The sequence below is a fragment of the Hermetia illucens genome, chromosome 4 (assembly GCF_905115235.1).
Source record: "Hermetia illucens chromosome 4, iHerIll2.2.curated.20191125, whole genome shotgun sequence".
NCBI classification, from domain to species: Eukaryota; Metazoa; Arthropoda; class Insecta; order Diptera; family Stratiomyidae; genus Hermetia; species Hermetia illucens.
Window position 1 is genome coordinate 16,206,920 of NC_051852.1, and position 16,747 is coordinate 16,223,666.

Genomic DNA, 16,747 nt, shown 5'->3' on the forward strand with positions numbered 1-16,747 from the left:
CTGCTAAGTCATCGCTCTAAAACAGACGATGGGCTCAATTTGCAGGGTGATTGCAGAGAATGGTTGAATTGTGGTAGTTTCGATTAACTCCAAGCCTAATTGTTATTGAAATGCATTAGCACCACTTTATGCTGTCCATTCTAGGGCTTTACTCTTGCAGCGAGAGGTACATTATGGAGTGTTTGTAGTCAAAGGACAGGGCTCGATACTGAGAGCGTTTATAGATATTAATTATCCTGTGCCCTTGCCTCCCACTCGAGGAATAGAAAATATTGATTTTCTACTTTGCACCCCTTTACCAGTTTTACCCATACACATATGTAAGTGTACCCATATTGGTCAGTCACCAGAAGCGCCAGGACAAGTGACCAAGTGGAAAAGTATCCCTTACTTAACCAATTACACTAATGGTTTTTCGGGAGCACTGGGGATCCTAGAACTTCATTGTTGGAGATGTTTAGATTGCTTTGTTGTCGTGTGCATTACAAACGCTGACATTTCCAATCCACCCTGCAAACACTGGACTAGCCCCAAGCACTATCCTCTGGCAATCGCCCGAGATATAGATCCATTTACAAAGTATCTCGATTTTTTTTTTCGCTTCATTTTTTGATTCTCGCTTTTCTATAGTATTTCAATCCAATTTTTAACCGGCGTGGAAGTCGTCTTTTGGCAAAGACTAGTAATATATGAATGTAGTATCTGAAGACATAACAAAGTGTACGTCACTGCACCAGATTGCAACTATTATCGGAGCAATGAGTGAGTAATGCACACACACATTTCGAGTAGGGGGCCATGTACAAGAAAAATCGTAAGACCTTTTGCAATTATTTAGTATAGTATCTAGTCATGTACATATCTATGTATCTAGATATAGTGTAAGTGACATGCTGGACCGTTTCTCAGCGATTGGGGGACAACAATTCAAACTACGGAGATTTTCAATTCTAGGATTTTTAGTATAAAAGTATCTAGATTTGCTACAAAGGCCATCAGTGTTTCTCTGGATATCAATCTGAGATAAGTTAACAAACGATTGTGCGATTGTTAACTAAGTATCAAACTTCATTTCTACATATAGTATTCTGTTAAGTTTGTAGTTTCTTTTTTAAAACAAACCAATCACCATGAAATTCTTGGTAAGTTAACACCTTCTTAAGGTGTATTAAATATCAAAATTAATAATCCTTTTCCCGTGAACTGTAGCAAGGACTTACTGTCATAAAAGTGGAAAGATAGTGGGTACTCGGGGCAGAAGCAGGACCAGCAAGGATATAAAGAAATTCAATTTTAGCCAACCCTAAAAATACATCCCATTTCCTACAGGACGATACCCTTATCATCATTTTATTAAAATATCGATGGAAATATCCTGGATGTGTCCTACAGCTTCTTGGCAATTAAAGCCTAATTTTGTCTTCGGGAAAAAATCTTTTTGTTCCGAAACTTGATAACTACCGTCTTCAATTTCTCCAGGAAAGCGGAGGCCTTGATACACATTGCAAATCAGCGTGACAATCGTGTGGGTTTATATCCCTTACAAAATAGTCACGCTGAAGTGTAGCATGTATACAGGTGCTCCGCAAAATTAGCTAGAGGACAAGTAATACTTTTTCCGGGAAAATAATTGTGACATGGGAGTCAGTCGTCTCTACTTACCTAATTGATTTATTAGGTCCACAACTAACCCATCGGAAGCTTTCCATTATAATTCAGAGGAATAATGGGTTTACCATCCTCATTTTCTGGTCCATTTTGGGCCAACTAAAGCGTTTTCATTACGACTCAATTTCCACAATTTTTAAAGCATATTTCAAGCTTTCTCTTTTAAATTTGGTATAACCAGTTCACATTATCCACTTTTTTTACTGAAGGATATTATTCGCTTTATGGATATTGATTTCCCAACTCGAGTATAACCAAGCCTTCACACAACTTCCACTCTTTTCATCTAGCTAACAAAAGAATCACTAACTACTAATCCTTGCTCCTAAAATCGCAGGATAATTGGCGGTTCAGTTTGACACCACCCTCATATATTAGTTTAAACTTTTATCACGACAGTGATAAGACATCTATTTCTCTGAACCCACATTTTCACTTAGGTGTGACGCCAATGGAAAAAGGACGTCCATTTTATTCTTTTGGAGCAAATTTTAAAATTGTTTCACCCAATCTCTGATTTGTCAACCTAATTGGTTAACAACTTTCCCACTTTATCTGTCCATTTTGTTCAATATATTCGATCAGCTGAAGCAAGCAAAGGACTTTCAACTACCCACTCTTAGAGCAGATTCAAGCCTTACCCAAATTAGCCATACCCTGAAACATTTCTCAACCAAATACTTAAAACTTATTTCTGCTTTTAACTCAACCGAATTCAATGGAAGGATAACAAAAAGCAAACGATTCCATAATCCTGGAGAGGAAAGAAAAATACCACAATGTTGCATCATCTAGACGCTGAAGAACTTTCTAGTCCCCTATTACCAGCATAGCAGTGCCTCTCATTTTTCCAGAGTTAGAAGATGCACGAAGGGATCTGATTTTAAGCTACTCAATAAAATGTCCTTCCCGACATTTCAAGTGACCATTCACTTGTACCTAAATTTTCTTACTCATCCTCTATCTCAGTCTCCCAAAGGTCGATTGTAGGGTTTACCAAAGCCCATTCTTAGTACAGATTGAAGCCTTACCAAAATTGCGCATACACATACAAGGATAACAAGGATACTAAATAATCCTGACAAAACTGGAAAGAAAAGTACAATAATGCTGCATCAACTAGACGCTTAGGAGCTTCCTAGTCCCCTATTACTAGCGCAGCAGTGCTTCTCATTTTTCCAGAGTTAGAAGATGCAGAAAAGGATCTGATTTTAAGGTACCCAATAAAATGTGCTTTTCAATATTTCAAATGAACATTCATTTCTACCTAAATTTTCTTACTCAGTCTTTGATCTATTCCTTTAGCGCATCCCAAAAATTTGGTTGTGGGGTTTTCCAAAGCCAATTGGGTTGACGGTTTGCCGTACTTGTCGAGTTTATCAGAAATACTTTGAATTTGGCATGCCTACTTTATTATCCTTTGGTCGTTTGCATCGCTGCACACACTTGAGTATCAATTTGATCAAATAATTGTGTTTCTGGTATACATTGTCAAAGATAACTTTTCATCAAGGTTTATGGTCTGCCTTACTTTATTTCGTTAGCTACGATTTCCAATTGGGCATAATTTGCCAGAGACAGTCAGGTTTCTAGTATATCTTGCTTATGATCCTTCATTTCTCTGTACACAAACAGGGATTCGATCAGAGTTGTCACGTAACAATCTTTCTGGTGTTCCTGGTTTACAATCGCTTGTTTCTCTAGACGGGATTGCCACAGACATTTGGGTTTAGGTGTCTGGTATACCTCGCTCATGACCAATTTCTCTCAATCTATAATTGCGGATTTTATCCGAGTTTGCAAGAAATGTTTCGATTTTTGGCATGCCTGGCTTATAATCCTTTGATTGTTTGTTTCTCAGCACTCAAATGATTGAGTATCAATTTGGTCAGAGATACTTGTGCTTCTGGTATACATTGCTTTAAAACCGAGTTCGACTAAAGTTCACCAGAGACAATTAGGGCCCTTTTTGCCTTACTTCTGATCGCTTATTTCACTACCTAATATTTCATACCACCTTCTTTCGTTGGTTCCGATGCGCACAGATTAAATGCTTCGGAATTCCTTATTAATGCCCAAAAGCAACTGTCTTTCTTTAAATCCTTTAGGACATTACAAAGCTATTCTTGTGCTGCGGTATTATGTCCTTGTCTTAAACACTCCATTATATTCATCTCTACGAATCTATACAATTCTCATAAATTAAATGGCTCTCTCTAAGTAAACAGTTCTCAAAGTACTTCCAGGATAAGATGAACTTCCTCAGGAAAGAGCTTCTGGTGGCATTTCTAACATATAGGAATGCGCCTGATAAATATTGAACTCTATCTTGCTGATACTTGGAGGATCCTACTCTTATAACATACTACGAGTTACTGCTACTGCGTACTACGTGCTATTCAACAATTCCTTTTTAATCAAATGTCGGATGGTTTTATTCTCCTTTATTTGGTATGTGTTCCTCGAATTTTAATTTTTTTAATCCTTATTTCATTGAGCGCGTCATTCGAACTTTTCCTGTATTACGAACAATAGAGGAACAGAATAGACCACTGTAATTTACTAGCCTAGCTTACCAATGCCTTTATTATCTGGTAATTAATTCTTCCTCAGTGGAACAACAAACTCACTTTTATGAACTCAAGTTCCTGCATTCTGTTCAGCTGGTTCTCAGTGGAGTTAATTTACCCACAGTGACTCCGTAAATAGTTTCTGAATACCGCATTATTTTGAGATTTTTGTATCTTCGGTTTCTCAATGGTTCTTGCCTCTTGCCTTAACATGTTCCTGCGAATGACAGACAAACAAAGAAATGGATAACATTCTGACAAGACAAGCCCAACCACAAAGTCCAAGTTCGAACAGCAAGACCAGTTTTTTTCAGCATGGTCTTTTTCCATAGACTGCGATTCAAATATCCTCCCGGGGTAGTACAGGCTAGTCACTTGTTGGCCAAAAGGACGATAGGGGTCACTACTACCCTTAAGTAAATTGCAACATCAGTCATCGCTCTGAAAACCGATACTGGTATTAGCGTTCCGAATATGTTAAACACCACCCTAAATTTTTTGTACTACTATTACTGTCACCTCCTACTTCGTCTCCTTCCAAACAAAAGGTTTGACAACAGTGACCAATAATGGTCTTCACGACGGTCTAACTTTCTTTGCTTTAAAATCAGGCGCGAAAAAGCTGCGCGATTTTTGGTTTATTTCCTCCTGTTATGTTTGAGTTTTATTCAAAGTATAACTCATCAGTTGGACTGGAACATAAATCAACTTTTTAAGAACTGGCTAAATAAAAAAATACCTTTAGTTAAAACGGGAAGGTCCTCGTTTACTCCTATTCAAACTTGTATCTATTCCTTGTACTGGCGGTCCTATCAAAAAACAAAACTCTCCACCCAACTCAAATAAGGACTTGAAAATCTGTTAGTAGCCTCTAATAATAACTCATTTCAGAAGGTGTCCTCCCAAGCATATAATACCTGCTGTCAATATAAGGCCATCCTACGCACTCTTCATAAACTAGTTATCATCTGAGAGCTCAACAGTTTAGTTCTCAAGATTTCCCCAAGCGAGCTGCTCTCCGGACTCCTCCATCACACGTCAAAGCCATCCAGTTCCTTACTCCAAGGAAACTCTTGGAGTCCTGGCATAAACCATCGCTTCATCAAAGACAGGGCCTGCCCGCCGATGCCGTAGATATTTACCAACACAACACTTGAGCCAGATTAGCTGATTTGTTGATTTTCTCGGTCAGAACCTGCAGTTCCAACTAGAAATGGGTCATACCGACCACACAGTTGTTTCTGAAATTGAATTCAAAATCGAACCCATCTACTTGTAGTTTATTTGCTAGAAAGGACTCTACTTCAGCATAGCGATTTTGAAAACTTCTTACACCTGTTAAACTTACGTGTACACAGTTCAAGCGCATTTCAAATTGCTTGTCAGATTGCCTCATATTCTTTCAGATAGTTTCTCTGAGACTAATTTTTAAATGAGTCAATTGAGACCCGCGACATCACAGCTTTCACCGCGCTCCATAGGTACCACTTAGTTGATTTTCAGTGACCTTATAAGGCTTTCTATTTCATTATGAGGTAGAATTCTTAATTTGCTCCTAAAGTGACACCCTCACAACGCCTCATAATGGAAGCCTGCTTGGATTACCCTGGCCATTTGTCCTCAGTTTTAACCACTCGTTTTCATCTCTCTCACTATCGTGTTACATGGTTTGTCCATATGTGATACACGATCTGTTTAGAGTTCAAATATCCTCTGGTTCTTAGTTTTGGAACTGCTTCATTACCGGATTTTCTGGTTAGCACAACTAGCATTCCAAACTGATGCTAGTTCCGCCTTTTATAAATCTTTCCAAAGTGGCTGGTTTGGCAAAGATTTGACAAATACTTGCATATAATGATAACTCTGCTTAGTGAGTAGTTTCACCTCTATATAGGAGACTTACCTAAACCTACAAGTTGTTTTGGTTTTCAACATAATCCAAGGCGCATTTGTGATAACGCTGGCGCCTCCCTCTTTAAGGATATAATTATTTCGTAACGATTCCCACAATTTAATGGTACTGTTGTGAACAATCTACTTCCATGTTTCCACCAATTCTTCCTAATAAATCATCAGTAAGGCATCTCTTATAATCTTACTATTTCATTGGCTTTTCTCAAGAACAATTCATACCCCTCATCTAACTCCTCATTCTTCTAGGCAACTCCTAATTAATGCCTAAGGAGTAAAAATTTGTAGTAAAGCCGAGCATCGGGGATCAGTTTTCGCTAGACTATTTACGATCCTTGGATTCGCATCCCAACAACTTCGGGCTTTAATGGTATAAAAGGTCACTGTATCCCAAGTTGAATTTGGCATTTTTGGCTACTTATGATAAAGACAAGCGAAGAAAATTGGTTATGCTTACCCTGAGATTCCCTTCCGTATACGTTGAATGATTGTTGCCCCTACATAGGGTACTGGGCGTCAAAAACAAACAATCGTATTCTATTTTCGGCGATATACTTCAATTGCCTTTGAGACGTTTACGACCAAGAATAGTAGCGAACTCTATATAAAAAAACCACCCTCCCTTGTCTTCTTATCTCACCAATGAAAAGTTAATTGCCCTGGGATCAAACTCTCGTCTAAATTTTGGTTCCAAGTGAACTTGGATCATCTTGGTTTAGAGGCCCCATCATATATCCCAGGTACGGCAAAAATGTTATGAAATGGAAATGCAAAGTGCGTCTTAACCAACAACCGATACGCCAACTGTCTCTTGATATCATCCTTAAATTTCACTAAAATAAAGAAGCACGTGGGTTTGCTGCTCAAAAATCAATGTGGGACCATTGAAGTCCTCCATTGGGGCTCCCAGAAAAGTAAGTCTGCCACTTAGACTTAGACTTCCAAGTCACTTTTTTGAAATTTGACAAACCAGCGCCTTAGTGGTCGGTGCACTTAATTGTCGCTATGGATTATTCATCTCAAATCTTATCGATGATAGGAGAATTCGAATTGTAGGCTAAATGTCAGATATCGGCCAACTCAGCTATGAATGCGAACCTAAGACATCCTAGGTGAGCTTCCTGCAGACAAGTTTCTAACCTAAACATTATAATCATAGAATCAAGTATGCAGACACGCTTTAAAACTTGGGCTCAAAATGGAATGTCCATTGGATTCGAATTTCTTAGCAGACAATTCAAGTCATCTGACTGCTGCTCAGAACATACAACGAACAATAGGTTTCCTTTTTTCCTCAGATTCAATTTTTGTGCTATCATTTTTTGTCATCTCTACCGTCTGCTGAAATTAAATCATAATCACCCTCAAATAACTCAATATTTCCCAATACTCTGCTCCCAAATATCATCAATAATCAATCATAATCATGTCCTACCTAACATTGAAAGCTGTCATCCCAAGGATTAGGTGACACCCTGAATTAGGTATGACACCCAGCGCCCTTTATATAAACAAAAGGTCAACTGAACCCTTCAAAACAAATACCCCATTTCGTATATTCGTGCTTAACAATACTGCTCCCTTAACTGCTGCTAACCTTCTGCTCTAAATTTTCGTCACACCCCAAATGATACACTGACGATAGGACTGAGTTTTGAAAGTTCCTCCTGTATCCTAACATATGTTAAATTTTCCTAAACACGTATCCGAAGCTAAAGAAGTTTAAATAAAATCTGTCTACAACCAACCTACAAGGGGGCAACCCTTCCTTTTCAACAACATCTTATGCCTGAATGGGACATACTTCAAAGGACTTTGTTCTACTGATTGTTGTAGATTTCCAAGGATATATTCTACATATCCTTCAAAGCCTTGTAAGTGTATCTTTCAATGGATCATATAATATTGCGTCTTTGGAGTACATTTATGTTGGTTGAATTGAATCAAATCCTAAAATGGTTTTATTGATTTCTTACTAATCCTTTCTGAAGGATAATGGCAGCTTAGGAATGAGGAAGTAATTATTCTGTAATAGCATTCGCAGTTTATTAATTTCTCTTTGCATAATGTCAGCAAATTATATTCAACGTTTCCAAAGAAAGGAAAGGACTTTATTATGTCCTTAAGACCGTTCCAACCTATCTCAAATGTTTCATCAGGAACGCTTAAAAAATTGATTAATTCTTAGAGAATTTTGGCCGCTTTATGTATTTTCTAAAAGGAGTTATCCATTTATTCGAACGGGGGGAGGGGGTTGATGGCAGGTTTATCCACACACCCATTTGCTAGTTATATCTAACCTTGATTTCTGAAAAAAAGGATAATGCATTCTTCTCCTTGTCGTAATTTTGGGCTGAGTAATAACACCAGCGAAAATGAAAGTCCAATATATTCCACAAATCTCACCTTTACTGCAACTTAGCTGGAAATCAAACTCTTACTCTGCCCGATTTGTACAATAACCAAAGGACGAGCAATAAATCTAAAAAAAGTCCACACTTTCAATGTCTGGAATTTTTTGAAACTCTCAAAATTTCGACGTCTTCATATCTACTAGTCGTGAACAGTTTTGTACCTTTTATCCTTTATGACTCCTTTACGATGTCAATTCAGGACGAGGGAAAGGATTCCATTGAGTCTCGTTTTGAAAAAATCCAAAAATAGACATCTTTTTATATAAATTCCATTGGGAATCTGTCAACAGAATATACCAGAAAAATGTTGGATGTCTGATTACCAATGGAAAATTTGGAAGACTTCTCCTCAAATTGCATGAACACTTAAGTGACAGATACTCAATATTCAAATTCAATAGCTACTCAGTTGCAGCTTTCCACATTAAATAGATTTTCAACCTGCTATAACTTGGCTAATAGTACGACGAGTTGCACCAAAATTATTCATTTTACTTCAAATGGATGAGAAAACATTCGGAATTCCGGAAATATAAATAGAGGAAGACGCGAAAGTATATAAACTCAACTCCTTCACCTGACACAACTCTGTTCAATGACTCGATCAATGTGTAATTTTTGACCATGAGTTCCAACAAAAACCCTCCAGAGTTGTCCAGCTCCTTAAAAAAATCACACCAGCGTAAAATTCAAAAGGTCCTTAGAGAGTCTGGCTCTAAACTGGAATTCAAAATTAGAGAAAAAAAACAGAATCCACTCACGTCTATTCAGTGTCTACCCATTTAAGGTACATAGTCCCCACAAACCGATAATTCGTTCAGTTCGCTTAGCCAAAGCTGAGCACACGTCTAACTTCCTTTATCAGCACTTCATTTTAAAATGGCCATGTCTTCCTTAAAATGATGGGGTCTACTTCATTTGTCTTCATCCTGGCAACCAGGAAACAGGTCCCTGCTGAATTAAATAATCACAGTTTTGCTCCTTCTTGCAGGATGTCACGACTAACTCCAGGTTATCTTAGTAACCTTCCTATCGGAAATGCATCTACACTGTTTGGATGTTTGGTCACCCCTTCTGAAGTTGAGCCTCTAATCAGTCTAAGCATGATTCAGTGAATGTAAATTGACACCAAATGTGTAAGGCGCACACGTACAATTTCCGTGTAAACCACCATGTCACTAAGTCAGGTTTCAAGCCATTGCTTAGAGGACATGTATTTTTAACAACTTTTTCAATACGAACATTATTTCTACTATCCAAAAAAGCCTCTTATCTGACTACTACCTTCATTTCAAAGTTGATTCACGTGCAAATAAGGGAACTCCCATATCTTTGGGACGACAATTCCGACATACTCAACGAAGCTTAATCCATCGAAAAGTCAGCCACATCTACAGCTGACTAGTCCAGAAGGCCTCTCATTTTGGTTATTTCACTTTATTCTGAGGACTTCACCTATACCAGCTCATTCTCTCTATTATTCCACGTCACCTGTTCTTAGGCTGACACCTGGGGAGAATTGGCCGAGTATTCGGGTTTTTGGGCTCGGCTATTTATAGCCAATATAAAGAAGAGGAGGAGGTCCTTACAACTCATATGCAGCTCACTGTTCTTCTGAGGCTTCTCCTGGACAAGATCACCTACGACGAAGAACCTGTACACTCTCTACTTTTTACGAGCCACGCTTTAGTAGATTAGTAGGAACTTGGCAACACAGATGAGAAGCCGTCTGAGGACACCGCCAATAGATTCTACCATGGACCTAATATATGAAACCTGACTATTTGGAAGTATGGTTCGTCCATTTTTTCAACGTATTTACCCAACTACCAATTTGAAAACCTAGCCCCAATATCAGCATGGCGTTAAATATGTACAAATTTCATGACCTTACATAGTAGCAACACAGTGATTATATGTCAACGAAAGCTGTAGAACTATCCCCGTCGGAGGACACCCCAAATTAAAGCTCAGTGAATTCGTTTGGTGAATATCATCCATATTTTATCCTGAAGCCGATCTGTGCACTTTCCACAGCTAAATAGGAAGTAGATTGCCCACGCTCGGAAGCGCCTGCCAAATCATTATAGATGAAGAATAAAAACTGCAAAAAAACGCTTAAGGTATCTCAGTAAATCCTATCAAAAAGGAATCTTATCACTTCCATTGTAGTGAATACTAACCGACAAGATTTAATAACGGGGTGACCTCACACTCTTCTTTCCTTCCTCTTTTAAACTTATGCAGTCATTCCTTGGTTTTTCTGCGAAGTGATACCTCTTTATAAATGCCTTCAAAGAATGGGAGAACATGCGATTTGCGTTGTCAATAGTCCCTGTCTAAAAACACGGATATATCCCGAAGCATATTTGAGATGGAAAAAATCGACACCAACGCCTTTAAACAGTATAAACCAGCAAAGGATTGCTCAGCAAAATAGAAAACAAATGAATTGCTCCTCTTTAGTATGGATATTCCTCCAGTAAACATCCAAAAGGTCCTCCTGTAGTAGCCAAAAATCAACCAGGAAAAAGTAAATATCATCTCAAAGAGCGTAAGGGACTACTTGGTCTAAACAACAAGTTGACTTTTCAGCATCGCCAACGGCCTAGGGCTGCCTTGGTAAGGAACTCCAGATATCCAGGTTCATCAATTCGATATCCCCTGGCTCTTGTCCAACGTCAACGCTGCATCTGAGGCAAGTTCCGCCTCATCTTTGTTTTCTACTATAGATGACCTTATAGACTTTCCGGGCTGGATCATCCTCATCCATCAATTCTTAAAACCTATCTCAGAGATGCCTTGAACTAAACCAACTCTGGCAAAGCTGATATTCATTAGTATCTAGGTGAAGTCACAAGATCCAGCAAGACCAGTCTAACCCAGTTCATTGTAGCACAAAATAAGCGCCCAAAAATATCAAGAGATAAAAAGTCCAACGATGCAGGAGGTAGAAAGGGTAACTAGAAAATAATACCGCGGGTAAAGCCACATACTGCAAGCCTAGTGGATCCAAAAGCTTGAACATTTGCAGCCCTAAGTCAACTAATTTGATGTTCGCTGATATTCGCATCCCCACAACCGAAACCCTTCTTCCTTTTTGCTCTATGTTCTTAGAGCATCCAAACGTGGTCCGCTCGACTGAATTCGATTGGCCATGTCTATCTCTAGCAAACTCTGGCAAAGTTGATATTCATTACTATCTAGGTGAAGTCGCAAGATCCAAACCAGCAAGACCAGACTAATCCAGTTTATTGTAGGACAAAATAAACCCCCAAGAACCATAACAGATGTAGTCTAACCATGCAGAAGGTAGTCAGCATCACTGAAAAATAAAACCGCGGGTGACGCCAAGTGCTGCAAGCCAGGCAGTTCAGAGCCACCCAGTTCAATATTGAACGAAATAAGCATCCAGGAATCGTGAGGACTACCAAAAGGTTGAACATTTGCAGCCCTAAGTCAATTAATTAGAAGTACATGCAACTGATGTTCGCATCCTCTCAATCGTTCTTTTTTCGCCTACGTTCTTTGAGCATCCAAACGTAGTCCGCTCGCCTGAACCGGATTGATCACTTCTATATTTCGTAAGTTTGCTCCTCCGTAGACCTCCGTCTTAAACTTAATCCGGGTAAAGTAGTGAAGTTTTCCAATTACTGTCTAATCAGTACTTCGGTCTACCTTTACCTCGTTTCCAATTATCTTGGATATACAAAGCAATCTGACTAGCTAAGTTCGCTATTGAACATGCTTCTTTCGTAGCTTCTGCGCAATGGGTTCTATCCCTTATTCACTCAAAAATGTTTCGTTTTAGACGCGACAATGGCACTGACTGGCACTGAGTTGTGGCACTAACCTCAGGAAGTGTACCAAATAGACCCAAATATTTTCGGATTGAAAGAGAACGATCGAAGTTCTGTTTAAATCAAACATCAGAAACCTTATTGGAACCTTTGGTATCGCAGACATAGGGGTCGAGATACGCCTAGATGTGACTGCAAAAATGGCGGGAATTAAGGGTTCCTAACTGGGCACAGTTTATTACTTTACCTATTCTCCCAATAAAATGGCTAAGAACGCAAAAAAGACCAAAGGTGGCTAAACCCACTCTTTGTAATGGAAGCATAATAAAAGTGTATATACCAGTACCAGCTTACTCGGCGAATATGTGGATAGAAAACTATAGCATCGTAGTAGCGGTTTCAAGGCAGATTAGGATGATTAAAAAAAAGAAGCTCCAGATCCTTCAGAACAGGCTTGAATAAAATCCTAATTAGAGGTCCTCCGATTTTCAAAGTTCACAATGGCTTTCTCTGCACTCATGTGCGGGTGGTATTGCCTTCATATTCTGGCGTTACATAATATTGAACGAAGAATTACCCCGATGCAAGGACCCGGGATCTGTGGACATGCTTATCCGGAGCCTGAAGTGGCAGTGAATAGATCACACCATGTCATGCAGGTGACAGTCCCCACTTCCGAAACTTCTTTGAAGGATTTTGCTTCATCTAAAAAGTTTTTCCTTGATTGTGATAACTAACTAGCTGCCAAAAAAAGAGGTCCTTCCTTTCCAATATATTGTCTATCCACTGCCCATCTTGCAACCAATAAAGATGAAAACTGAATTCAGATTTGCACTCACATGAACCCTTTAATTCAGAATGCGAATGAATTGAATTGGACATCCCGATCACGGTCTAGTTTGCAAAAACCTTGAAGAGAATGGAGGCAGTGTTGTGGTATGAAGTCACCATTCAGTGTTGCCCGTCTGTGAGTTCGAAAGGACTCACAAGAAAGAACTCAAAGAACCGAATCATCTTTAATGGAAAATGGGATTAAGTCCAAAAGGAACGATCTATTAATATGTAGGCTATCTGTGAAGTTCTTGGGATCGAATGCAGAAACGAAATGCAACCTAAAAAAGGCCAGACGGTTCCATTAAAACCCTATCTAACTTGAACTAAAGGATATTTCATCAAAAGCCATACCAAACTCACTTCCAATAACTTGAACCTTTGATGAAAGCTCACTTACTTACTTATTGCAAATTAAAGGACATTAGGTGAATAATGAATCGAGTTCTGATGGAATGTCTCGAGGACATAAAGGATATAACCTTCCCTCATTGCGGTCAGGCTAATTAATTAATAAATGATTAATAAACCAAAAACCCAATTTGCTTCATGAAGATTAAAGGAAAATAACCCTTCGCAAAACATTCACCATCCTGAAGTCATCTTTTTTTATAGGAAAAAAAGATGAATGTACCTAAAACATCAAAAGGACACGAATGAATTCATTTTCCTATCTTCTGGCACAAACTTTACTCCAAGTCTGTGTCATAACGACCCCACATTCGTTTGAATTTTCTTTCATCCCCGCGAAACTTAACCAACTCAACATACATGTTATGAAGTGAACACTCACGACGTATATCCTTCATCCTTCCATCTAAGCAAAAGGACCATTTATCAAATTTATGCTTGACTGCAAACGGATAAGTTCAACGGTGTGCAAAAGTAATCTGATTTCAGAGGAGGTGTTAACTTTAGGTTTAGAATTTGTATTTTCAAAAGCAACCATTCAGGATCCTTTTCAGCTGGCTTGAGGTGTACATCAACATCATGCGATTATCCAATTTTTCGTCCTTGCTGGCTTTGATTTGCCAAAGAATCTGCAGTTATTCTTGTAGAGGATCTACTCTTATAAGATACCTATGGAAAAGATTTTATTTATCCTGTCGTTTGGGACTAGATTCTCAGACATTTTCTGAAGATGTTCAGCGGAAAGTAATCCTATCATGTCCTTTAGAATTCAACAATTGCTACCATTGAAAAAATCAATTGAAAAAAAGGGTTTACATTTTCAATTGTACACTTTCCAAGACTGAAAAGTAATCCTTGGATTTCGTTACCTTGTAAAGTAGAATGTGTATCCTTCGTCCTGTGGTTATACCACATATTATAATTTGATTGCAATTGTTTTCATCTTAAAAGCTTCCTGTCACGATAATTTGTTTCTTTCCTTTTCCAGATCTTATGCACTCTTTTGGCCGCCGCTAATGCCGCTCCAGGATTCCTTCATGGAGGATACGGACATGGAGGATATGGAGGTGGTTATGCTGTTGCAGCCCCAGCACAAGTAGCCGTGGCTCAAGCTCCTGCCGTTGTTGCTGCTCCAGCTCCAGCAGTTTATGCAGCCCCAGCCCCGCAAGTTTACGCCGCCCCAGCTCCAGCAGTTTACGCAGCCCCAGCTCCAGCAGTTTATGCGGCCCCAGCTCCAGCTCCAGTTGCCATTGCCCAGGCTGCTCCTGCCGTAGCAGTCGCTGCTCCAGCTGCCACCAGTTACTCAACCTTCAGTCAGGTGAGAGGATGATAAGCAATTTCCAAATTTTTCCCTCAGGTACTACTCCTGTACTGGTCCGAGCAAATTGACTAGAAAGTATTGATTATGCTAAAGGACACGTGGTAAGTGAGGGTGAGTGCGTCATTAAACCTAATGACGGCAAATGTAATGGATTGCAATGTGACTTGCTGTTGATTCAAGTATGTTACAAATATCATTAGTATGATTGGCTTTCCTTCGAAATAAATAACTTATTTTAAGAACAAGGCTGGTTCAAGGATATGCTGGATATGAGACTGGGGGTGAAAGTCTCTCTATGCCATGGGTGAATATAATGAGGCTTTCGTATGATTTTTACCTATTTATTCAACCCAAGTTGAAGCAAGTGGAAAGCCAAAATAGGATAGAACGAATAACAAGGACATGCCCAATATACCTATACTTTGGAAGCTAATAATATTCCTTTTGATTTATCAGGTCTTAAACTTTTAGCTCAAATTAATAGTAATTTCGATAAGATATTTTGGTTTAGATAATATGGTATGAACTGAATCATAAATTTTTCACTAATTCCAGGTCCATGTCTCCCACCCACAACCAATCATCAAATACGCTGCTGCTGCTCCCGCAGTAGCTGTTGCGCAACCCGTTGTTAAGGCTGTAGTATCTCAACCAGTTGCTGTAGCTCAACCAGTCGCTGTAGCCCAACCAGTTGCCGTAGCTCAACCAGTTGCCGTAGCTCAACCAGTTGCCGTAGCTCAACCAGTGGCCGTAGCCCAACCAGCCTACGTTAAATCATACTCTGCCCCTGCCTATGTAAAATCCTATTCTGCACCAGCCATCAGCTATGGTGGTGGTTATGGTCACCCATGGTAAATTTTCCAGCAGAAACACCAAACGGAGAACAGATAATTGCTAGGTTGATGTGATTCCATCGAAGAACACCAACAGTTGAATTAAGGATTATCACCGGCATATATGACAACAATCCGTATTTCGTCTTATCTCAAACTACATATTATGATATATTAAATGTTTAATTTATTTAAATCAGAAATGAAAAGGATTAAAAATATATTCCCTAAAAATAGGATATTATTCATTTTATTCATTCACTTTTACTCATTTCAATCTTTTACTAGTTGGAAAGTATTTGTAAATAAATGAGTACATACCAAACGATTTGTTTTAAACAATCTTAATATCTAAGGGTTCCAAAGGACATTCTTCTCTATACTGAATCTGCCAAAAAGTTATCTCCTTTAGGGTTCCTTTCCTTTAATGAGATATCTATTTCGGACTCAAGAGCAATAGCCACCCTCAAAGGTTCCAATTAGGTGCAAACCTGTGTTTACTAAAAAAAGATTGATCCTTCAGTGAAGTTAACTCCCATGATCTTGTAGTATATATAGACTCTAAATTTGTCAACATATTCAGTTCAATATAATACTGACATCCAGAATGCCTTAGGATTAGGCAAATGTACAGAAAAACGAAATTTTAATCTTCTGCAACTTTGCTAATAATAGGAAAGTATGCACCAAACTTTCTAGTATTACTTCCTATGTAAATATCTTCTTCTGTTGTTTTGTCCCGTTGATTAGCGGGGTAAGCTCATCAAAATCGAATTGTCTGTTTTTCACGATTATAATCTCGATCTAAGTAGAGTTAAGAGTCTCTCAAATCACCCTCTAGAGCATCAAGCCATTTTTAAATCGATCGGCCTTTTGTCATTCCCCACAGACTTTGACGCTCAGATCAACCATAGCTAGTGAGTTATGATTTGTGTTAGTGAGAAGTTTTGTCTAACGAAATCAACTTAAAAAACAACAATACATAGAA

At 38.8% G+C, this 16,747-nt stretch overlaps 1 protein-coding gene across 1 annotated transcript; it reads left to right on the forward strand.

Annotated features, from left to right (window-relative positions):
• The first annotated feature begins 1,007 nt into the window (after window positions 1–1,007).
• Window positions 1,008–16,012, forward strand: LOC119654993 (cuticle protein 16.5-like). Its single transcript, XM_038060660.1, has 3 exons — window positions 1,008–1,142; window positions 14,594–14,923; window positions 15,482–16,012. The coding sequence occupies exons 1-3, from the start codon at window positions 1,131–1,133 to the stop codon at window positions 15,779–15,781; spliced, it is 642 nt and encodes a 213-aa protein (XP_037916588.1). The 5' UTR covers window positions 1,008–1,130; the 3' UTR covers window positions 15,782–16,012.
• Window positions 16,013–16,747: the final 735 nt, after the last annotated feature.